The 23,839-nt window shown below is 52.4% G+C and overlaps 1 protein-coding gene across 4 annotated transcripts in view; it reads left to right on the top strand.

Moving 5' to 3' along the window:
- Positions 1-3,099: 3,099 nt before the first annotated feature.
- Positions 3,100-23,839, top strand: part of CIITA (class II major histocompatibility complex transactivator) — a 37,813-nt gene continuing 17,073 nt past the window's right edge. The window contains exons 1-6 of one of the 4 annotated variants that reach the window (XM_043560539.1): positions 3,100-3,284; positions 18,008-18,151; positions 18,390-18,485; positions 20,704-20,766; positions 20,948-21,022; positions 23,320-23,364. In XM_043560539.1, coding sequence (XP_043416474.1) covers positions 3,233-3,284; positions 18,008-18,151; positions 18,390-18,485; positions 20,704-20,766; positions 20,948-21,022; positions 23,320-23,364 — 475 coding nt within the window. In that variant the 5' untranslated portion in view covers positions 3,100-3,232. Of the gene's footprint in view, positions 3,285-5,039; positions 5,148-18,007; positions 18,152-18,389; positions 18,486-20,703; positions 20,767-20,947; positions 21,023-23,319; positions 23,365-23,839 lie in introns of those variants that run through there. The other 3 variants (XM_043560536.1, XM_043560535.1, XM_043560537.1) reach the window with 3 other exon arrangements.

Genomic DNA, 23,839 nt, shown 5'->3' with positions numbered 1-23,839 from the left:
GGGGCGGCTCCACAGCCACGTAGACGCGCTTCACCTTTATCCCTGGGAGTCGGGAAGCTGACACTTCCCCATGGGTTTTCCCAGGCTGACCTTTGGTCCGTTCCATACCCTGCTTGGCTCTAAGCCTAGCGCCTGACCCAACCGGGGACGGTTTCTGTTCTGTTACCTTAAGCAGCTTACCTGCGTCCTTACCTAGTCTCTATTCATCTCTCCGGCCACCTGCCCACCCACCTACCCGCCTGTCCTCCAACTTACCTGGTCCACAGAACCACCTACCAATATCGGCTTCCCAATCCACCAACTGAGATCTAGAACCCACTTCTATGCACTTGTCAATTTATCTGTTCTTTTATATTTTCATGTATTAACTTACTGACCTGCCTGCCTATCAACTACTTGTATATTTACCCACGAACGGGCCTGCGTTCTCATGCACTTTCCTACCCGTCCAATTTGGATACCTATCAGTTTAGTCATATTTATTCACCTGCGTTTCTATTGACCTCTTTTCCCTGCTTCCTTCCATCCTTCCTTTCTTCTTCCTTAATCACTGTTTTTGCACCTGCTAGAGATTACGGTGGTCACCAAAAAAGCATAAAAGGCACTTACAACCTAGGAGAGGGGGCCCGTCACTGTTTGGAACTTGAACCTGCCTGGATCGTTCAAATTCAAACTCCATTCCTTCATTCAAACAATCTTGGGATGGTGTGACTTTTTAAAAAAAAAATTTTTTTTAATGTTTATTTATTTTTGACACAGAGAGAGAGAGAGAGAGCAGGGGAGGGGCAGAGAGAGAGGGAGACACAGAATCCAAAGCAGGCTCCAGGCTCTGAGCTGTCAGCACAGAGCCTGACGTGGGGCTCGAACCCATGAACCGTGAGATCGTGACCTGAGCCGAAGTCGGATGCTCAACGGACGGAACCACCCAGGCGCCCCGGGGTTGTGTGACTTTGAAGTTGGAAAATAAAACACTCCGACCTTATTGGAGGCAACCAAATCTATAGTTATGAAATAGGAAGATGCTTTGCCAAAAACGTGGCCACAAGGTTGCTAAAAAGAGAATAAAGTATAAGATCTTTGTTAGCTGGATGGGTGATGAGGGCAGAAACTCAGGCCTTGAAGGATGGCTCAAAGGAAGGCAAGAGCTCAGTCCTGGCTGGGACCTTGCTAGAGCAGCGGTACCCTCAGCGGTACGATGGCAACCTGCCCGCGGCTCTTCTCGTTGTTTCCACTGCCCCTGCCCACATCCAGGGCCCAAGAGCTCCTGGCTGGGCGGGCACTATAATGGCTCCTCCCTGGTGTCGATGGCCGAGGCCCTCCTTGTGCTCATCTACAGCCTGTGGCATCAGCCAATCGTGCAGGCTGGTATATACCACCTCCTGGCTCAGAGACCTGTGTCGACACAGGCATGGCCAGATTCGGGTCTCGAGAGTGGGCCTGGAGGGCGGCAGGGAGGACATGGAAAGACCAGGTAGCAGAATTGAGATCAGACCAGGTGACAGATGAAGGCATCCACGCAGGCGCACCTGCAGCCTGACGGGACTCTCCTTGCGAGCTTGGCCCGGGCACGAAACCGATTCAGAACTGCCTTGGCCACGGCTGTCAGAACTGGCTGCTTCTGAGGGCAGGACAGGACTCCCATAAGTGGCCTCGAGACGACCGAATGCCCAGGGGTACCTCTCCCTTGGCATCAGGTCATGGGAAGATGAGACTGCTGGAGATTTCTAATATCTGTCACGTCTGTTTTATTAGCCTAACAAGGCAAGACCCTGTTTCAAATTGACTATTAGCACTTCCCACTTGTCTGCCTACTTCCTCCCAGGGACTTCTGAAAGCAGTGACTGTTTGAAAATAATCACCCAACAAAGAAATTATTATCTTGATGTCCTATGGGGGCAACGGAGGCCCACACAAGGGAAATCAGGGGTCCAAGGTCACACCCCTGCTAATAACAGCAGGGGCTTGACGCCCGCTCCTGGGACTCCCAAAGCAGTGCTCTTTCGGTAAAAACACAGGGGATGCTTTTCATGGCTGCCCAAACTTCCTTCGCTTCAGCACCACCCTGGTGATTCCTGCACACCCTCCATGCTGCTCTTTGCTTGGCAGGTGTTTTTTCAAAGCACACGCCTTTTCTTTTTAATCCAACCGCGTTTTCCAAGGAAGGCTTACGTCCACCATAAAGGAAAGGAAAGGCCACCCTTAGAAGGTAACTACGGGACAGGAAGGCACAGCAGTGTTTACACAAGTCTGGCCAGATGCTATCTCTTCCTGAAGGCTTGAGGCTGGGGGCTGCGCTCTGTGAATCAAGGATTTCATGCATTTGAAGAGGTGTTAAGGACCTAATAGCCCCAGATGGAGACCTTCTCCTGGATGCCATCAGGGGCATGGGGAGAAGCTTGCAAGGACACTAACTTTCTCGGTGGGAGGGGGTGTGTGCGGAGAGGGGGTGCGGGGGGGGGGGAGTCAGTGCTGTTTATAACCACATCTATGTGTCACCCCAAACCGTCTGGCTTGTAAACAGAGCACATTTGGGGTAGCATCCTTTTATGTGTAATTCATCTTCCAGTCCAATGTCTTGGAATAAAAATAATGAGTGGACCACTCACCATCTCCCAGGAAATTCAGGGCGATTTGGTGTGGGGGCGGGGTGGTAGAGGAAAGTGGAATCTGGGAAGTCTGCCGGACCCTAACCCTAACCCCCCCCACCCCGCCCCGCTCAGCTTGTCTCGAGGCATTTGTGGGGCTCAGATCCCCGCCTCATCTTGCAGAGGATGGCAGAACTGTCACCAGTGCTCCACCATGGTCACCATAATTTCAGACCGTCATTGGGTCAAAGGTTCCCACCCCCCCACCCCTGCAAGAGACAACTCTCAACCTCCTACACTCACCCCATTACCCCATTTGGTCCACAACAAGGAACCGAAATTAACATCAGAGGCTAGGGGAGGGCTTAAGGGAGTGTGGGTAAATTAGAGAGTTTTCAGCCTGAGAAATCTGACAGCTGGATGCCGTTTCATAGGGGGAGAGTTTTCTGTGGGTCCCTTGCTGGCTTCCTTTGCATGCTGGCTTAGGTTTGGCGGTCTGGGACTGGTGGGGGGGGGGGGTGATAAACTCGAGATGAAGCCATCTGCCCCTGACCTGGGCATTCAGAGGCATCCCTGGGCAGGCTGAGGGCACCCGGCGGGGCTGCCAGACTCCGGGAGAGAGCCTGCCTCACTGCGTTGCCCAGACCATGCGTTGCCTCGCTCCACACCCTGCGGGGTCCTACCTGCCAGAGCCCCAAGGTAAAAAGGCTGGTGGAGGAAGTTGGGGCGGTGAATGCTTCTCGATTTAGGGTGAGGCCATCTCGGAACTGGGGGATGGGGGCGGAAAGAGGGGCCCTGGTCTCGTCGGGGCTGTTGGAAAAAGCGAGGCAGTTGGCTATTTCCTCCCACTTGAGGGACATTCAGATCGGCCCAGGTGCCTGGCACGTGAGAGTGCTTTATCAGGCTGAAGTGGTTCTCAAGGGCCAGTATTCGGGAGGCGTGTTGTTAGCTCTCAGCATCGAAGGCCTGGCTCAGCCAACCACAAGGTCCTCGCTCTACCTGGTAAACGCTGAGGGGTGCTCTTGAAGGACAGGATGCCTGCCAGACCGCACCCCATCCCTCGGGGAAGCCAGGAAACCGAAGCCAGGGGGCTGGCAATAGCCAGGCGCCTGGGCAGATGTTACCCTCTCCCCAGTTTCCAGACTGTGTTTGGGGGAAGACGTGGGGGATGAGCAAGAGCGGGAGGGAGACCCCAAAGCAGAGATATCTAGCACCAGCTCTGAAGTCAGCACGGCGTGTGTGAATCCCAGCTGCATCGCTGGCTGGGTGCGATGTGACTCAGAACATGTCACCAACCTTCTCCGGGACTGTTTCCCTGGGCTGTTAAAATAGAAGGGGAGGGGTGCCTGATGGCTCTGGTTAAGCGGCGACTGCGGCTCGGGTCATGATCTCGCGGTTCGTGAGTTCGAGCCCCGCGTCGGGCTCTGGGCTGACGGCTCCGAGCCTGGAGCCTGCTTCGGATTCCGTGTCTCCCTGTCTCGCTGCTCCTTCCCCACTCGTGCTCTCTGTCTCTCAAAAATAAATAAAAATTTAAAAAAAATTTTAAATAGGAGAAGGGGAAAACTCTATGACGGCCGGGGGGTATAACAGTGGAGGGTAGCAGGGTCTATCTAGCACACTGCCTGGTACACTGTAGGAACTAAATGTCATCGTAGGAGCCCAACAGTATTGGTGTCGCTGCTGCGTGTTTGAGAGGGGCGGGACTCCCTCCCTCAGACACCGCTGAAATGTGTGGCTTTCTCTGAACCCACGCTCTGATAAGTTTTCCAGCTCTGTTGAATAGAGCTTGTTGAGTGTTTTGCGAGGGAAGGAGAGGTCAGAAGTCACCTTGACTCACCCCCCTCAATTCCAGACAGGAAATCCAAGCCTGGGAAAGGAGGTGACCTCCCCAAGGTCTCATGGTGGGCGGAGCTGGTGTCCAAGACCTCTGGAGGAGGAATGGGGAAGGCCGGTCCAGGAGGGGTGTGGCGAGGAAGGCCGGTCCGTGAGGGGAGGCAGGGGTGCTGAGGTTCAGTTTCCAGCCCTTTAAGTTCCCGGAGGAGGAGTTTCCTCTTTCCTCTCAAGGGCATTTGGCTTCCCAGGCGTGAATGGCTCAGGGAGCAAGTGTCTGAGTCCCTGTGTCCTGCGAGGGTCGCTTGCCACCTTCACAGCTGGGCTGGGCTGGAGAGAAGGCCGTGCAAAAGCGAGGGGAAGCGAGGGGAAGAGCGACGGGCTTGCAGATTTCACGCAAGTGGGCGCCGCTCCCCTCAGGCAGGGGACTGCCCATTTCCAGGAGGCGATAGACGCTCTGGGAGTGCCCAGGAGTGGAGGGATACAACCCAGGCGCTTCAGAGAAAGCACGTGGTGGGTGCAGCGGGGGGGGGGGGGGGGAGGCGTGTGTGCCTGCTTACTCCCCAGCTTGGCCCAAATCCCGATTTGCAGAGAGAAAGTGAAAGAGAAAAGGGCGGCTGCAGGGGGTGAGGTGGGGTGGCTGGGTAACCGATCTGCCCCAGTCTGGCCGCAGCTCCAGAGCTGGCAGGAGGGCGAGGCCGCTGGCAGCCCGTGGGAGTCCGGGGAGCAGCGGTAGGTGACCAGGGTCCCCTTGCACCCCTAAAGTCGGCCGGGCAATCGAGGCTCAGAGGGTGGCAGCTACTTTCCTGAGGCCACACAGCAAGGCTGGGAGGAGGGAGAAGGGAACGTGCAGAGTGTGGGGCCCGGAAAGTCCTGTTTCCAGCATCTGTGGCCGGGAAGGCAGGGACAGGAGTGCAGACGGGAGCTGAGTTTGGTGCCGGTACCCAGAGCGCGGGGGGGGGGGCAGGGAGCGCGGCGGGGCGTGGGGGGAGCGGGGGGCGCGGTGGGGTGCAGGAGGGGCGCAGAGCTGAGCCCGGCACGGGCACCAAACCCGCGCCACATGTACTGTCTGTGCGTCCTAGAGTCCGTAGAGGCGGGTGGGGATGCGCGCAGCGCGGAGGGGGACGCTAAGGCTTTCCCTCTACGGGGGCCCCGGGGGCCGGGCTGCCCTTCCCTGAGCCTCACTTTTTCAGCTGGATCGGCTCAGCGAACTGACCCAGGAGTCCAGGTTCCAGGCCCTCCTGTGGAGTGCCCTGCGCAGGGAAGGGCTGTGGGGAGCCCGACCTTTAGCGGAGCCCGCTGGAGAAATCCTCACCTCTGTCATCCGAGAAAAGGACACAAACTGAGAAAGAACAAAGGCCTTTATTTGAAGGTCTCAGAATTGCAATTCGGGGAGCACAGAGAAGTGTTCTTGCTCATGTGGGGAAAGCCCCAGGGGTTTTGTGGGAAAGAAGGAAGGGTTATGATGTGCTTGAGGCAAAGAACAGAAGAGAGAGAGAGAGAGGGAGGGAGGGAGAGGGGAAACTCTGCTGATTTGGTGTTGAGCAGCTGAGCCGTTTCTGATTAGAATCCTATGATTTTGTTGGTACCATCGGATGAAACTGTGCTTTGTAGGTGTTAACCTTACTGCCCCCACAGGATCCGGACGCCAGTTGTCTTTATTAACATTTCCACGAGCAACTGCTTGTGAAACCCTTGCCACTTGTGGCCCCGGTCAGGAGTTCCTTAGCCAGAAAGGAACACGGACGGGGCTTTAAAATGGAGTCTCTTAGGTCCGGAAATGTGATACAATTCCTGGCCTCGCTCTGATCATCTCGCGCGAGGGGTGCAGCGTTCCGGGACTGCTTTAACGAGGTTGGCATCTCATTCTCACCTTGGGGACTTGAGCCACGCCTCCCAACCGGAGGAACCAAGGAGCCCCAGAAAGGGGGGTGTCCCCGGGGTCCCCAGAATGCCAGAATTGGAGCTGTCACGTCTAGCTCCGTCCGGGACCCTCAAAGCCCACAGCTGTGTTCTGAGTCCCACGCCCCCTCCCCCCATCCAAGGTGACACAGGGTGGGGGTCGGAACCCAGAGGTCCACAGAGCCCCACGGCACCCCCACAGCACCCCACTGGCATTTGCCGCCTGGAGTCCCTAACTTTGGCAGGACGCCTTCCCTCTGTGAAGTCCCCCCTCCACACCAGCCAAGAAAAGAAATACTCCTGGCCGATCACAAGTTTAAGGAAATGGGTGGTTCTTGCTCTAAGGCTTGGTGGAACGGTGGGGAGAGAGGGGGAGAGCCCAGCAAGGGATCACCGTCCAAACCCCAGGCTGCCTCAGGCAAGGACCTGTCTCCAAGATCCCAGGATGTACAATGGAAAGATCCTCAGAGAGAACTGAGCCAAGGGGTCCCTGGCTTCCTGCACAAGGAAATCACCTGAGAGGCTGTTTACTGTTTACTGTTAAGTCCCACCCCCACAAGGCTCCACTGGCTGGGCCTGTCCTAAACTGTTTATCTGGGTGACTCCTATGTCAGAGGTCCAGAGGTCATACAGGCATTGAGAAGCACTGAGTGATCCACACCCTGTACTGTACTGTCATCATGTTACAAAACCATAGGGACTTCCCCCGGAGGTTTTGTCAAAGGCCACATAGTAGAGTCAAGATTTGAACCCAAGACTGTGGAGAGCCCAGGCACTGGACTACAGTGGGAGCCTCTACAAATCCAGGGCAGGTCCTGGGTACTCAGAGAGAGTCTTGGTGATACAACAAAGTCTGTCTGATGGCAGGGACCCGGTTTTACCTCTTGAGACCTCAGCACCTGGTACTATGTGAAGAGTAGTCAGGAAATTAACAAAAGAACTCAACACCAAGGCCTGGGGTCAATCCCGGGCAGTCAGGGAAGTGACCTGAAGAGGAAGGGGAAGCTCCTGGAATTGACTCTCAGATTTGCCATCAGTCACCTTGAACAAATGACTTTCCTCTCGGAGGTTCATCCGTAAGATAGATAAAACAAACAGCACTGTTGGGGGCGCCTGGGTGGCTCAGTTGGTTAAGCGTCCGATTTCGGTTCAGGTCATGATCTCACCATTCCCGAGTTCGAGTCCTGCCTCGGGTTCTGGGCTGACAGCTCAGAGCCTGGAGCCTGTTTCAGATTCTGTGTCTCCCTCTCTCTCCCTTCCCCTTCCCTTTTGTGTGTGCGCGCTCTCTCTCTTCCTCTCTCTCAAAAATAAACATTAAAAAACAAACACCACCAATCACAACAACAACAAAAACAAAAAGCACGGTCTTGGTGATTGACTGACATGCACAGTCTTTGGAAAAACCACCAAAGACTATGCCTGTGCCAGGAGTAACCATTATAGCTTCTGGAGGAATTGCACAGAATGATCTGAGGGGAAGTTGTGGGCTGAAGGGAGGTTTCCAGACTTGGAGGCATATGTGATGGGTGGTCCAAAGACGGTTCTTAAAGAGGTATTACCTGACGCTGGTTCTCGTGGAGCGGAGATGGTTGCTTTCCTGATTCTTTTTCAAGCCTTCTTCATTTTTGTGTGTAGCTGTCTTTGGCAACACTCATGCTTGCTGATGTTTCTTGTTAACAGAACAACAGAAGAGTAGAGCAGTTGCCTTTATTTTGATAACATTGTTTTGTTTTCAGTGGCAAGGATAGTTCCCCCCTGTGCCCCCCACCATGGGAGGTAGTGATAAAGTTTCCTTTTTTTTTTTAATGGTAACATGAAATTTACCAATGTAACCCCTTTTAAGTTTACAGTTCAGCTGCGTTACATGTATTCATACTGTTCCACAACCATCACCACCATCCATCTCCAGAACCTTCTCATCACCCCAAACTGACTCCCCGTTCCTCTGGCAACCGCCCTTGTATGTTCTGTCTCTACGAATTCGACGACTCCAGGTGCCTCCCATGAGTGGAATTATACAAAATTTGTCCTCGGGTGACTGGCTTCTTTCATTTAGCCTATCTTTCACGTTCATCCATGTTATAGCAGGCGTCAGTGTTTTATTCCTTTTTATGGCCACATAATAGCCCGTGTCTGGATGGACCACGTTGGTTTTATCCATTCGTCTGTTGACGGACATTTGAGTTGTTCCTACATTTTGTCTACCATGAATAGTGCGTGACGAACATTCACGTGCCGGTACGTGTTTGATTTCCTGACTTCAATTCTGGAAAGTTTTCTTTCATTTTTTTTAAACGTTATTTATTTTGAGAGAGAGAGAGGGAGAGAGAGTGTGCGTGTGTGCATTCCGCCGCACGCGGGCGACCGGACGAGGGGCAGAGAGAGAGGGAGGGAGAGAGGGAATCCCAAGCGAGACGTTGTCAGCGCAGAACCTGACCTGGGGCTCTGTCTCACCAACCGTGAGATCAGTGACCTGAGCCGAAATCAAGAGCTGGGATGCTTCGCCGACGGAGCCACCTGGGCACCCCAGGGAAAGTTTTCTTTTAAAATAAATGCGTTCGTTTTTTTTTTTTTTTAAAAAGGCTATTTCAAGGAAAATACAAAGGTAAATTATAGAACAGGTGCTTTGCAGAGGTGACCAAACAAATTGTAAAGCTGGCTGATGAACACCCGAGGTTTGGGAGACTAGGTTAGTGCAAAGGCTTGGTAGCTGTTGCAACAATCCGGGCTGTGCGGTTGGGGGCTGCTACCTCAAGGAGACGGCTGCCGGGGGGCTCTCGGAAGGAAAACTGGAAGAACCGAGGAAGGGTTCATACCGATTCCAGGGTTCTCGGCTGGGGAGAAGTGGAAAGGTGGCAGAAATGGAGATTCTGGAAGGTTCACCTGCCGGGGGAGAATCGCAGGTTTCCCAGTGTTCAAAAAAAGTCACAGAAGCTGAGGGTCCAGGGTTTTCTTGGCAAGTGGAAATTCAGGCTGCCTTGAAAATAAAACCTATCTTAATTCCTGCACGGCAAGTGTGCGCGTCAGAGGGCCGGAGCGGGTGTTGGTTGAAAAACACAGAAGCCCTGGGGAAAAAAAAAAACAAACAACAGAGCCTCTGGGAGTCAGGCCCGGGGTTGCTGTGCGTTCAGCGTCCTTTCCAGGCAGTTTTGATTCGCAGCCAGGCCTGCCAATCGCATATCTCGGGGGTCAGAGCCTGGCAGGCAGGGCTGGCCTGTGATTCATCTCAGTGTGGCACTGGCTTAGGTGCCGTGTTAGGTCAAGCTGAGGGTCAGGTCTGGATCTGAGGGCTTGGCTTTGCTGATTCCTGCCCCCCTCCTCTTCCCAGGACCTGGCTCGGGTTGTCTTCCTTGGAAAAACCTGTCGGACTCCTTTCCAGGTCATTAACGGCAGCAGCTAGGAATGTTGGGGTGTACAGAGGGAAGGCCACCTGGAGGCAGGAGAGGCCGGCCAAGCCGGAAGGGGACTTGAGCTCTGGACAAGCACTGATCACCCCTTGTCCCCCAGCTGCAGCCGGGTCTCCTGCCTTCTCCTCCCGGGTCCCCTGGGCCCTTCGCCCCCAGTAACCGTGCCATTTACAGGCACGTGCACCAGCCAAGGTATCACTTGAATCCCCCAAATTTTCCAAGTCACGATGAGGTGAATGTCCTTGGGGAGAGAGGCAGAGAAGATATGTGCCTTTCACCCGAGCTCTCAGAGGCAGTCTCTGGGGGGTCCTTTGTGGGGTTCCGTGTGATTTCCAGCCCCCACTTGCCGAAGAACAGAACGAGCTGGGTTCAGGTGAGGTTCCTAAGGAAGCGGACTCCGAAATGGAGATTTGCACATGTGGGGGTTTACTGCGGACATGTGAGGTGTGGGCACCGAAGGGAGAGGGCAGAGGCAGGATGGGGCAGAGGGAGGTTGGGGCTGCTGTAAATCTCGACAGAAGGTCCAGCACGCTGAAGCCGGGATAGCCTTTGGCGTTCCTGCAGACTGAGGCACGGACCAGACCTTTGCACCCCGCAGGGACCTGTCATTGGATGTGGGCTCCGCTTGGAAAGCGGATGTGACTTGGAGCTATTCCCAGAGCTGTGAGCCCTTTGCCCTCCGGCAGCTGGTAGGTGGGCACCTCGACCTCAAGAGGCTGATCTGAGCAGCTCACCATAGTATCTGCCCTCCCGGTTGAAATGGTCAAGTCCGACTCTCCAGAGGCCAAGGTCTAAACTTCCATCCGGAGTCGCTTTGAACTGTATTCTTTGTGGCGCCCCCCCTTGGGGAGGGAAGGTTGTGGGCCCTCCGTCCCCTTTAAGCACCTCCCCTGTTCTGAGATTTGCCTTCCAAGGCATTCGAGGTGTATCCTTGTGCTTGTAGGGGTCGGCTAGGCTGCTTTTTCTCCCGGGTGTTACTCTGCACTTCTGGATTTGGGCTCTCAGAGCTCATTCTCTTTCTGACTGTTTTGCTCTCTACTACGTTATTAAGTTCCACCTGCATTGCTCTGTGTGAGTGCGGCCTATTGCTTCTTTATTTTTAAATTAAAAAAAAAAAATGTCTATTTGTTTTTGAGAGGGAGAGACAGAGAGACAGAGAGACAGAGAGGGAGCAGGGGAGGGGCAGAGAGAGAGGGAGACACAGAATCCGAAGCAGGATCCGGGCTCCGAGCCGTCGGCACAGAGCCCGACGCGGGGCTCGAACTCACGGACCTCGAGATCATGACCCGAGCCGAAGTCGGTTGCTCACAGGACTGAACCACCCCGGCGCCCCGTGGTCTGTTGCTTCTAATCAGGGCATCACCCCCCAGGGAGTGCCGTGGCTACTTTTTACTGTCCTTCCCTCAGCAGCGGACACCCGGATGGCCTCCACACTCTGTCACCACAAACAGTACAGTGCGTCGTCCGGTGGGTGTCTCCGTGGGGCCATGGGAGCATTTCCTTGGGACGTCTGTGCCCGACCTTGAACTGGAAGGTTGTAGGATCGCCACATCCTTAGGTCTTCTAAGTGGTGCTGGGTTGTTCACCAGGGTGGCCGCACCAGCCCGCTCCTACCCGCAGCCTTTGGCGTTTCCTGGCTTTCTAATTTTGGCCAGTCGCACACTGTCAAGTGATGCCTTGCTGTTTCTATTTTGGAGCACTTTCTGGATAGGTCACTTGAGACAAGACACAGCAGCCTAGTGACATAGACGCCGTGCCAACCAAGGGCAGTAGATTTCGCAACCAGGAGAGGCTCAGTGACTTACTTACGTGAGGTCACGCAGTTAGTGGGGGGACTGCGATTTGAACCCAGAGCATGCGCTCTTAACCACCGTATCATCATTATCATGTTTTCTCTCCCTCTTAAGATAGAATCGGAGTCTCGATTGCAAGCTTCTTGGCAGGGACTGTGTTTTTAAACCTGTTTAGGGGGGCGCCTGGGTGGCTCAGTTGGTTGAGCGTCTGACTTCGGCTCAGGTCATGATCTCACGGTCCGTGGGTTCTCGCCCCGCATCCGACTCTGGGCTGACAGCTCAGAGCCTGGAGCCTGTTTCAGATTCTGTGTCTCCCTCTCTCTCTGCCCCTCCCCTGCTCGCGCTCTGTCTCTGTCTCAAAAATAAACATTTAAAAAATTTTAAAAAAAACCCTATTTAGAGCCCCCAGATTTTTTTTTTTTTTTTTTGGTAGGAGATGCTTAGTAAATCAATGTTTTACAGATTTGGAGGGGGGAAAAAGTGCAGGCTGTCTTTTAGAGTTTCTCTGGAGGTCTGCAAGGTGCAAGAGAAGAGGAACTTGTTTGATCTGTTAGCCCCACAGAGATACAGACTAGGGGCTGGTTGTGGCAGATAAGTAACCCCAGGCTCCTGGCTTCCTGCCACCCTCTGACCTCCAGAAGCAGTTTGTCCTGAAGGCGGGCAGCAAGGTGGTCGGGGGCAGGGGGGCTTTGGGGGGGAATGCAGAGGGGAAAGGCTGACAAGCCATGAGCAGTCTAGAATCCCCAAATGCCTCGGCTGAGTGGTGTCCACACCCACTAGGGCTCGGAGGGGGCTGGAGGTCAAAGGCGAAGCCGGAATGGAATGCCACATCATTAGACACAGTTAGAAGATTTTCCATTCCTTCCTCTGGAGGAGAAGTACAGTCAACGTACAGGGACGTATTTTTTCTTATGCTCTTTTATCACAGGGCAGAGCAGCGCTGAAGAGTTTGGGGTTAGCAGAGGTGCCCCTTTCTCCCTCTCGATGCCACCTTAGACCCCCAAGGACACACACCCCCCTTTTCTGCGAAGAAAGCATCTGATAAACTGAGTCTGGCCTCATTGTCATTGCCTGTCAAATGACTATAATAATACCGCTTTCCCAGACAATTAAAACAGGATAATACACAGAGAGTATCCAGCACAGCCCCAAACACAAAACAGTCTCCCAGCAGCGAAGGACCGTGACGCTGGCGGATGGGAGAGCCGTATACAGTGGATGTGAAGTTACTTAAGTAGGAGTTAGAACAGTTTGGCAATACTTGATTTCCCTCGGCGGGGGGAGAGAGAAATGCATTTATTTTAGACACCATTTTGGGGCGTGCGGTCTTTCAAAACCTGTGGTGTTGTACAAAGTGGGGACAGAAGAGAGCCCCCAAAGGGGCTTTTGGTGGCAAAAAGGTTAGGAACTTTTTCTCAGGTTGGATGTGGAAGGTGGTGGCCCGGGTCGGGGGGTGGGGTGGGTGGGGGTAGGGGGAGCTCAAAGAGGACCTTCTAAAAATATGACTCGTTTACCAAAAAGACACAGACCACTTCTCTGCTGTGCCCCAGACAGCTCCTCAAAAGGAGAAACCATCATGCCACCCACGCCTTCTTTCACCAGGCGAGGGCACCTCCCCGGGGCGGCTGGGGACCAAGAGTGACTCGAAGGGGCTGTGACTTGGGAGCCAAGCAGTTGGTTCAGATCCCAGATCACTAGCCTGTTTCTTTACCCGAGAAATGGGAATACGGATCGCAAACGTGTGTGCTAGACTGAATGGGATGAGGTCTGCACATCATGGCATTTGCTGCCTGGCATTCAGCAGGCACCTGTGAATTCTAGTGACGTAGCACTTTTATGGAGGGAGAGAGCCCACTGCGTGCAGGAACATGCTGGAGCCTGGGGATCAGTGAGCTAGACAGGGCTAGGGCCTGTAGACAGGGCTCCTGCCCTCGCAGGACTCCTGGCCTGTATGATCTGCCCTGGGGACTCTCGGGGACTGAAGGGGACTCTCTCCTCTGCAGTGGGGTGATTTGAGCCATCTCTGTCCCCATTCCCCTCTAGAGTGGCACTTTGGGGGAAAGAGTCCAATTAGGGGCCTCTGAAGCACTTCCTAAACATCTAGAGGCATAGGGAACATAGTTGTGGGAATACTGGGAGGTCCCAAGTCAAGATGTGCGTAGATCTTGGCATGAACGGGAGGCTCTATGGATTTGGGCGACTAGACTCTTGGGACTGAGTCCCAGCTCTGCAGTGTCCCAACACGATGGGATTCCTTTGCCCGTGGGCCTCCTGTAGGCCTCCGAGACCCCTCTTGGCCTTTCACTGGTCCCACAAGGGAAGTGTCATTATCCCGATCAATGGGAAAATTGATACTCAGAGAGGTTAAGTCACCCACTTAATGCCTCCCAGCCTTGATTCAAACTCAAACCCTCCACCCAGGTGACCAAGGACAAGCCATGTCGCCGAAGTTTTGAGTATCCTCCTCTATCAAATGGGCATTAATACTCCATCCTGCCTTCTCCCTAGAGCTCTTTGGAGCTCAGATGTAGGGGTAGGGGTGGAGGCAGAAGCCCACTGTGAACTGCAAACCCCTGTCTACTCAAGAGAAAGTGCATCTGGTGCAGGGTTCATGCTGGGGTAGCAGGAAGGGAGGTGCTAAGGCATGTGTCGAGAGTGTCTAAGAATAGATGTCTTCTGTCTGGGCTTAGCCAATGACACAGAGTTTGGATGACTTTTCTCCCAGGCACCTTCTCAGAGGTAGTGATGGGGGACATGAGCAGACCTCCCAGGTCCCACTGCTGGCTGTGGGGTTTTCTAGTTCCTGTGGGGTCCGTGGGGTCTCCTTGAGTCAAAGGACAGAAAGCTTGGCTTCCCCATGTGGTGACTTAGGCAGGAATGAAAGAGAAAGAGTCCCTTTGTCCACCTCACAGAGGTTAGAAGCAAATTGATAATAATAAGGACGACGGTAACGATGGCGATCACCCACGTTTTGCGCACCACGCATGCGCCAATACCCTTCTAAGCCACAATTCACTAAGGGCCTACTAAGGGCCAGTTGCCTTTCTGAGGGCTTTATGAGAATTAGCTCACCTGATCCTCATGGGTGACCAGTTATTATTCCCATTTTACAGATGAGGAAACTGAGGCTCCGAGAGGTTTATACAACGAACTTGCCCAGGTTGTGGCGAGTTGGTTGGTAGGTAGGAGTGGTTTCAGACGCAGGCCGTTTGACTCCAGAGCTCACACAAGTTGGCTTTTTATCTCTTCCGTCAGGTGTATTTCTCTGGTGTTTGAAGGCATTTGGTGTCGCTGTCCAAAGTTTGGTGCTGAGTCCGTCAAAAAGTGAGGCTGGGTTAAACTTCTCCCGGCTCCTCCCTTCTGCACTCCCTGCCATCACCCATCTGTGATAGGACCTGGTCCCTATTCCTAGGCCTAGATATGATCAGGGCTGTGCATTGAATGGGAACATTTCAATTGGCAGGAAAGAGCACTGGACTGAGTGTCTTGTTCTGGGGAGGGAGGTGCAGGCTCGGCCGGAGACAGGCTGTAGGACCTTGTATGAGTTATGTGCCTTCTCAGGGTCTCATTTCCTCTGCAGAGTGAAGGAGGTTGAACTTGAAGGCCCCTGGCAGACCTGTTTGTTACCCTGTGAAAAAAACAGTTTTGGTAACTTGACCAAAGTCACCCAACTCAGTCGTGAAATTACTGGGCTCAGTCCAGAGCTGTTGTCACCAGGTGACCCCGCTGCCTGGAAAAAGAGGCGGATTGCTACGATATAAGCTGTCGATAAGTAGCCCAGATTGAAAAGGGGAAGAAGGCCGCAGGCAAGACTTAAGGAAGGGAGTTCTTTTCTTACCTCCCCAGAGAGAACAGTAGATTTTTCTGTGTGGTTCTCAGGCCAATATGCTGGGAGTGGTGGAATTCTTCTCCCCCAACCCCCAGGCTTGGTCTCACGACAAGAAAAGGGAGGTGGCCCCATCTTTCAGTTCTGCTTCCTCCAGTCAAGGTTGGCTGGGCCTTTGAGGCAAGTCTGTTATGTTTGGGTTCCTGTTGGGTTATGATTGGGCTCCCACCCAACCCATTTTCAACAGGCAGCCCCAGCCAGGGCCACATGTTGGACTGGAAAGTTCATTCTCTGTAATATCTGTGGTCTATATGGAGACCCTCTATAAGTGGTGAACGTTGTTAATGAGTCAAATGAAAAGAAGCAGCTGGAAGGTGTTGTGTTGGTGAGGTGTGTGTGTGTGTGTGTGTTTTCTCATGGTCCTACCCTCTGCTGTCCTTCCCACTTCAACCCCACTTTCTTGTGACCCAGGCAGGGGCACTCAGAAGGCTCTATCAGGTCCTTTGGCCTTCAAGGCCATCTCTCCTGCCACCTCTTCCAAGAAACTGTGTCTGATTCTCTCAAGCAAGCATCTGCTTTTCATGGATAGGAGGTTGAATGGTGGCCCCCAAAATGTATATAGAACTAGTGAATGTGACCTTATTTGGCAAAAGTGTCTTTGCTGGTAGAATTCAGTTAAGGCTCTGGAAATAAGATCATCCCGCATTATGGTGGATTTAGCTGGGCCCTAAATCCAATGACAGGTATCCTTTTAAGAGTTAGGCAGAAGATTTGAGACACGAAGAGAAGATGATGGGACCATTGAGGCAGAGATTTTAGTGATTCGGCCACAAGGTCACAAGTAAAGGAATGCTAACAGTTTCCAGAAACTTCAAGAGGCAAGGAGTGACTCTCCCCTAGAGCCTCTGGAGGGACCACGACTCAGCCAACACCTTGATTTTGGACTTCCGGCCCCCAGAACTGTGAGAGACTAAGGCTCTGTTGTTTTAAGCTCCTTAGTTTTATGGTACCACTTAGGCAGCTCTAGGAAATGAACCCTACATGGACTCATAGACCACTAGGAATGGGGCAGAAACCTGGAGCCACACAGACAAGGCTTCAGAGTGATGCTAGCCAGCAAGAACTGCGCATATCTGGGAGGCTACTTGGTCATCTGAACAACGGAGATAATAATGCTTATCTTCCCAGGGTCAGTGTTTCGTTTGTTTTTATGGCTTTATTGGGAGGTAATTCACATACCGGACAATTAACCCATTTAAAATGCACAATTCGCAGGCGCCTGGGTGGCTCAGTGAGTTAAGCGTCAAACTGTTGATTTTGGCACAGGTTTCAGGGTTGTGGGATTGAGCCCTGCGTCGGGCTCTGCACTGGAAGCGGAGCCTGCTTGGGATTCTCTCTCTCTCCCTCTCCCTCTCCCTCTGCCCCTCCCACACTCACAGGTGCTTTCTCTCTCAAAAAAAAATCTAAAAAAATAAAATGCACAATTCGGTGATCTTTTTAGTATATTCACACAGTTGTGTAACCATCCCCACAGTCAGCTAAAGAACATTTTTGGCATCCCCCCGAAAGAAACCCTACCCTCATGGTCAGTTGCTCCCCAATTTTCTCCACAACTCTCTCCTAATCCTAGCCAACCACAAATCTACTTATCTGTAAATATTTGGCTATTCTGTACATTTCAGATAAATGGGAGTATACAATATATGGCTCTTTGTGTCTGACTTCTTTCACTTAGTATAATGTTTTCAAGTTTCATTCATGTTGTAGCACGTATCAGTACTTTATTCTTTTTTTATGGCTGAATGGTATTCCATTGTATGGATTTATCACATTTTTTAATTCATTCATTGGTAGATATTTGAATTGTTTCCATATTTGGGCTATTATGAGTTATGCATTTATGAACTTTCATATACAAGTTTTTATGTGGACATGTCCAGGGTATTTGGAAGATTGAATTGAAGTAATATCTAAGGTATCTGATACGCCCTTCACCAAACGAAGATTCTTAGAATCTGCCTCAACAGATTAGGAATTTTCAATTTACATATTAGGAAACTGAGGCACAGAAAGGAGCAGAGACTTGCTCAAGGTCACCCAGGGCAGTAGAGCATAACACTTAATTGCATGTCCTTGCATCAGACTGTCCAGAACAAAATTCCAGTGCCCCTTGGACTTGGGTCATCTTATGTAAGTCACTTCACCTCTCTGAGCCTGTTTATTCATCTGGAAAATGAGGATAGTAATAGCGTCTACCTCATATGGTTGTTGATGTGAGAATTGAATGTGCTAGCCCATGTGTCTGGCATATGGTAGGCGGTCTACAAATCTCAACTGTTGTCACTCATGGTAGTGCCATCTGTGGAACCTAAGACTCCTGGCTCCCAGGTGTAAGATGCCTTGAATCTAAATTTCCCCAGGCACATTTCCTGCATCATGGGCATCTTCCCAGAGTGACCATAAGTTCCTCAGAGGAAGGAAATATAGCTTCCTCTTTCCACTGCCCTGAGCACGTAAGAGGTGACGAATGAGCACCTTTGCTCACTTTCGTTGGCTCTCCCAAGCCCTGGCCCTTACCGAGTGACCCAGCTAGGAACTGTGGTAGGTTAACTGTCCACACCTTTCCAACACTCCATGCGATGACTGAACGTGTCTTCCTTTCAGGCAGTGGGCAGTGTGCCGCCATGGAGTTGGGGCCTCTAGAAGGCAGCTACCTGGAGCTTCTCAACAGCAATGCTGACCCCCTGCAGCTCTACCACCTCTATGACCAGATGGACCCGGGTAGAGAAGAGATTGAGCTCTGCTCAGGTGGGCTTTCCTCCCTTTGGCCCCTCCCAAGTCCTTCCTCACCCCCTCAGCCTGCAATGGACACAGTTAGCCGGCAGGGGACGTTTTGGCTGCTGAGCTCTGGTCAGCACCACGGACAGCTCCAAACCCCCGGGCTCCCTCCCGGCCCCTCCCCGCCTCTCCTTCCATCCCCACCAGCCCTCTCTCCTGCTTCATCCAAGGGACTTTCCTACTTCATCCAAGGGACTTTTCCCTCCAGAACCCGACATGGACACCATCAACTGCGAGCAGTTCAGCAGACTGTTGTGTGACATGGAAGGTGATGAAGAGACCAGGGAGGCTTATGCCAATATCGGTGAGGAAGCGTTCTGAACCCAGAAAAAGGCCAGTCGAGGGGAAGAGTTCCTTTTTCTCTTTTGTTAACCTCGTCCATTCACCAAGAGCCGCAACAGGCCCCTCCCTCATAAATCAGGGCCAGGGGGATGCAGACCAAGGGCTAGAAAACAGAGACTCCAGGGAAGAAGGGAGATGGAGAACAGTAAGGGAAATCGACCCCTTCGCTAGTAACTATCAGGCAAACCGGATCTCACCTTTACATCCTCTGCCTCTGTATCTGTACCTTTTTTTAATGTTTATTTATTTATTTTGAGAGAGAGAGGGAGGGAGCAGAGAAAGGGCAGAGGGAGAGAGAGAGAATCCCAAGCAGGCTCTGTACTGCCAGCGCAGAGCCCAGTGCGGGGCTCGAACCCACGAACTGTGAGATCGTGACCTGAGCCGAAACCAAGAGTCAGGCGCTTAATCGACGGAGCCACCCAGGCGCCCCTCTATACCCTTTTATATTTCTTGCCCTGCTTTCCTTCCTTCACAGTCCTTACCATGCTCTGCCCCCTTTCTCCCCAGCTCCTAAGCCAAACTACTCTAGTATTTGTCGTATCTACCATCTGGGGGGTCCTTGTTACGTGCTGACACTGTGTGTGTGTTACTGCATTGAATCCTCACAGCGAAGGAAGTAGACAGCATTAGTATCTCCACCTTACAAATGAGGAAACTGAAATTTAAAGAGGCGAAGCCGTGTACCCAAGGCTGCAGTAGAGATAGTGATGGGCAGATGTGAGATTTGAACCTAGGTCTTTCTCATTTCAAAGTCTTTATTTTTAGCCACAAAAAGGAAAGTGTCTAGGGTGGGGAGGTTCTCTAAGGCTTAAGCTGAGAGGCTGATTTGCAGCTTTAAAAAGAGCTCTGCTTTCCGATAAGGGCAGAACTCTTTGGAGAGAGGTGTTGCTGCTGTTTTTGTTTTTGTTTTTGTTTTTGTTTTTTGTTTTTGTTTTGGTTTGTGTGTGTGTGTGTGTGTGTGTGTGTGTGTGTGTGGAGGGGAGTAGGGTAAAGTCTCCCTCCTCAGCAAGATCACCACTATCTCATACAGAGGCTTTGTTGAATTAGAAAAAGGTGTCCCTTCTTCGGAGGATGCGGCCTCCATTTGTCCTCTTGCTGCTGGGCACCCAGGTACAGTGAACAACCTGCAAAACTGTTCTTAGCGGCCCTTTTCCTGGCAACCCAAGAACCACAACGCTGAGCAGGTCTGTGCTCAGCATGAATGTGGCCAGTCTTCCCCCAGTGCACAGTTAATCCAGTAGCACACAAAGCAGCAAATGGAGAGGAGTGGTAACTGTGTGTGTCTCAAAAATTACAGAACTGAGAAGTCTGCCCGCTTCCTTTCTGTCCTGGGAACTTACTTGAGGAAGCAGAAGTGTTTGGTGCTGAGGGCATTCATATTTCTTCACAACTGGAGGCACTGATGAGGGATTTGAGCATTTCTTAGGATTTAGGGGCTTTTCTGCTCAAGAGCATCTTCCCAGGAAGTTGAAGCGGCCAAAGCCAGGGAAGCAGAAGCTTCATCCAAGTCCGTCCCTCGAGTCTGTGGGCTTTCTCTGTGCTTCTAGAAGGCCATGCCCTGGCCTGAGCATGCAGTCATCTAAGCATCTTGGCATAGGTCTAGAAGAAGGCTTCCCGAGGTGCATAATGGGTATACTAATCACCTAATCACACCTGCCTCATGGGATGTCTGAGGATTGGATGAGCTGCTTGGTGTAAAGTGTTTAGAAAAGGATTTTGCAAAGAGCACCTACGGTATGCTGGCTACCTGCGCTTGATGCCTTAACTCGGAGGTAGAGCCTCTAATTCAGACCACCCGTCCCTGGATTGTAGGCATCAGGCGTTCTCATCACGCAGATGAGGAAATGGAGTCCCCGAGAGGTTAAGCGATTGGCTCAACAGCTAACGGGGCTAATGGGGGTGGAGCTGAATTTAAACTCAAAACCCTGTGACAACCGTACTATACTGCACTGTACTACTTTATGGCAATAGGTGACTTTTCACGGGTGCGTATCATCCCTTCAGTGGGATTCAGAGCCCGGGAAGGTTCCGTGTCCCTTCGTTCGTGTGATCGTTCATTCTGCAAACAGTGTGTGTGCCAAGCCCGGGGGGCCACCGTTCCTTGGTGCCTGCCCCAAGGTCTGGCAGACAAGGCATTCAGAGAACTCATTGACCGACTGCCCTTTTCCCGATCTTGGCAGCGGAACTGGACCAGTACGTGTTCCAGGACTCACAACTGGAGGGTCTGAGCAAAGGCATTTTCAGTAAGTTGGGGGATTCTTGGTTCAGCCTGCGTCTCTTTCCTCCTTGTTCCTTGGGGAGCGTCGTAACACCTGACGGTCACCCTCTGAAGGGTGGTCAGATCCCGCCCCGATATAGGGACAGTGAAGGCTCACCTTGGACACCCACTGACCGTATGTTGGTGTCTTGGGTTTTTCTCCAAAGTCGAGCATATAGGATTGGAAGAAATGATCGGCGAGAGTGTGGAGACGCTGGAGGAAAAGAAAAGTCAGAAAAGATGTAAGTAGGCCCCTCGCTCATCTGCCCTCAGCCTGCCTGACTCCTGGCCGTGCCTTGGCTCCAGAGCCCGCTGTGGCTCCCGGCTGCTTCCCGTGTTAAGTCCTGTCTGCTCTGCTGGGTTTGGATGTTCCACCCACCGCTCCCCTCATGCTCCTCCCTGGTGACCCTGTGGTTGAGGGAGGTGTCTTCAAACACAGGTTCTGGAGTCAGCAAGAACTGGGATTGAATCTCCATCTGCTGTTTATGGTCTGTGTGGCCTTCAGCAAAGTGCCTGCACCTCTCTGAGCCTCCTGCTCAGTCTCCAGGCCTCCTTAACGTGTCCTCACCTGGCAGTCAACACAGGCTTTTCCATGCAAACCGGATCATTTTGCTGTCCTGCTAACCCTCCAATGGCCACAAAATACATACACAAGGCCTATACAGTCTGGCCCTTCCCACCTCTCGAAAATTCCCACGAGCTAGTACACCCAGCCACGCTGGCTTCCTTCCGTTCCTGTAACGCACATACGCTTCCCAGCCTCAGGGCCCCCCGAATTTACTGCTCAGCCTGGAATGCCCTTTCCCCAGGTCTTCCCAAGCGGGCTCCTTTGCATTCTTTAGGTCTTGGCTAACCGGTCACCTCCTCCTGGAGGCCTGCTTTGACTCCCCTTCCACAGAGATTGATCGCCTCACTCATTCTTACTTTGTGTCCCTCCTCGCCCCTTAGCGCTTGCCACAATCTGGACTTATTGTATGTATTGCCTTTTAGACTAGTCCCCTGCTCTGAGGACAGGGGCCTTGTCTTCCTTCCTCGTTACTGCATCCCAGGAATCTAACACGGTGCCTGCAGTAGCCCGTCACTAAATGTCCCCTGACCGCAAATATCTGTAAACTGGGCGTAACAGTTGATTGAGTCCTTCCAGTGCTCTGGACCTTCTGTCAGACTCATACCTATTTCTTCACTTTTGAACAGGTAGAGCAGGGGCAGGCTAGAGAAATGCTGTAGAAACTCAGAAGGTGCAAAGAATATTCAGTGAAAACCAATCTCCCTCCCACCCCTGTCCCCCAGCTCCTCAGTTTCCCCGCCTGAAAACAACCCATGTTCCCACTTTCCTTTTTACCCTGTTAGAAATACTCTGTTTGTCTTGGGGGCACCTGGGAGGTTCGGTTGGTGGAGCACCCAACTCTTGGTTTTGGCTCAGGTCATGATCTCGCGGTTCTTGGGTTTGAGCCCCGCGTTGGTCTCTGTGCTGGCCGTGCTTGGGACTCCCTCTCTCTCTGCCTCTCCGCCTGCTCACTCTCTCTGCGTCTTCCTCAAAATAAATAATAAACATAAAAGAAGCAAATATTCTATTTGTCTATCAGCCAACTCTTTAAAAAATTTTTTTCCCACACACATCATCACAGTTTTACTAAATGCCGTTCTGCACGTTCATTTAACGTGTCTGGGAGGTCAGTTCTGTGTCCCTGATGGAGAACACATGGTTGTGCCTCTGGAAAGTTCCTCTTGCTTGCTGGCTTTTTTTTTTTAATTTGATAAATATTTTCCCCGGCATTTTATCGTGATCTTTTTCAACATACAGTAAGGGTGAAAGAATCGTGTTGCCAACAACCACGTATGCACCACAAACATCCTACAGTTGATGTTTGGCTCTATTTGCCCTAACACGTCTCTATCCATCTGTCCGTCTTTATCCACCCACTCATCCATTCATTTGATTCTGGGGACATTCTTCTCGTTCTTTTTTAGGGCTGTGTGGAATGTCCCTGGGTGGGTGGACAATGATTTGTTTCATCAGCCCCTTGCTGAGGGACGCATAGGGTTTTCCTCCCTCGGTGTGCTGGGGCTGGATGTTTACCTTGTGGGTTTCCAGTGTGCTCCTGCAAGGTAGGGATCCCCACCCCCGTTGCACAGATGAGCGATCAAAGGCTCACAGAGGCCACGTTGCAAAGACATAAAGCTAGGAAGGGACCCAAAGGGACGTACAGCTAGGAAGGGACACTGGTGTTCTGCCAGTGCCTTATTTCCCTGGGTGCCGCAAGCTGTGGTTTGGGCAGGGGCGCCTGAGTGGCTCAGTCGGCTCAACATCTGACTCTTGATCTCGGCTCAGGTCATGATCCTAGGGTCATGGGATCGAGCCCCATGTTGGGCTCCGTGCCGAGTATAGAGGCTGCTTGAGATTCTCTCTCTCTCTTACTCTCTCCCTAAGAAAGGTGGGGTTTGGGCAAGGCCGTACGGGCTGCTGGGGTTCATGAGCCGCTCATGGCTTGGGCCACACCTTCCTTGGGGGAAGTTAACCATGATGTTCTCTCTGCAGCCTTCCCAGAGGAGCTGCCCATGGACTCGAAGCACAAGAAGCTGGGTGAGCCGCGTGGGGGGTGCCCAGGCAGACTTTGAGGCAGGAAAGCCAGGGCCTCTTTAGGTGCATCTAGAAACTGGCAGTTGAAAGCCAAGGCTCAGAGAGGTGAAGTCACTTGTCCGAGATCACAAGGCAGTGAGAGGCGGGGTTGGGATTCAGACCAAGATCATGATTCCGTAGCTGCTGCTCTGCAGTTTCAGGGCTGCTCGGAGATTCAGCCTCTCCCCCGACACCCCCTCTTCTTAATTCTGAGTCAGAGCTGAGACCCTGCCCCCTTCCTTGCTCCGCTGCCCCTTCAGGCCACACTGGTCCTTTTAGAGTACAGTGTCACCTAGAGTCAGCTGGTCACCCTGCACCCTCTGGCCTCCTGAGAGCCCCCGTGCCTCAGTGAGCCTCCCCCCCAGGCCCGCGCCTTCTTCCACCCAGTTGTTATTGCAAAGGTGGGGAGCCCACCCCCTGAGCGGGGACAGAGTGAGGC

Source organism: Prionailurus bengalensis, chromosome E3 (genome assembly GCF_016509475.1).
Source record: "Prionailurus bengalensis isolate Pbe53 chromosome E3, Fcat_Pben_1.1_paternal_pri, whole genome shotgun sequence".
Classification (NCBI taxonomy): domain Eukaryota; kingdom Metazoa; phylum Chordata; class Mammalia; order Carnivora; family Felidae; genus Prionailurus; species Prionailurus bengalensis.
Note: the sequence above shows the minus strand (reverse complement) of the source record. Positions and strands in the feature narration are given on the sequence as shown.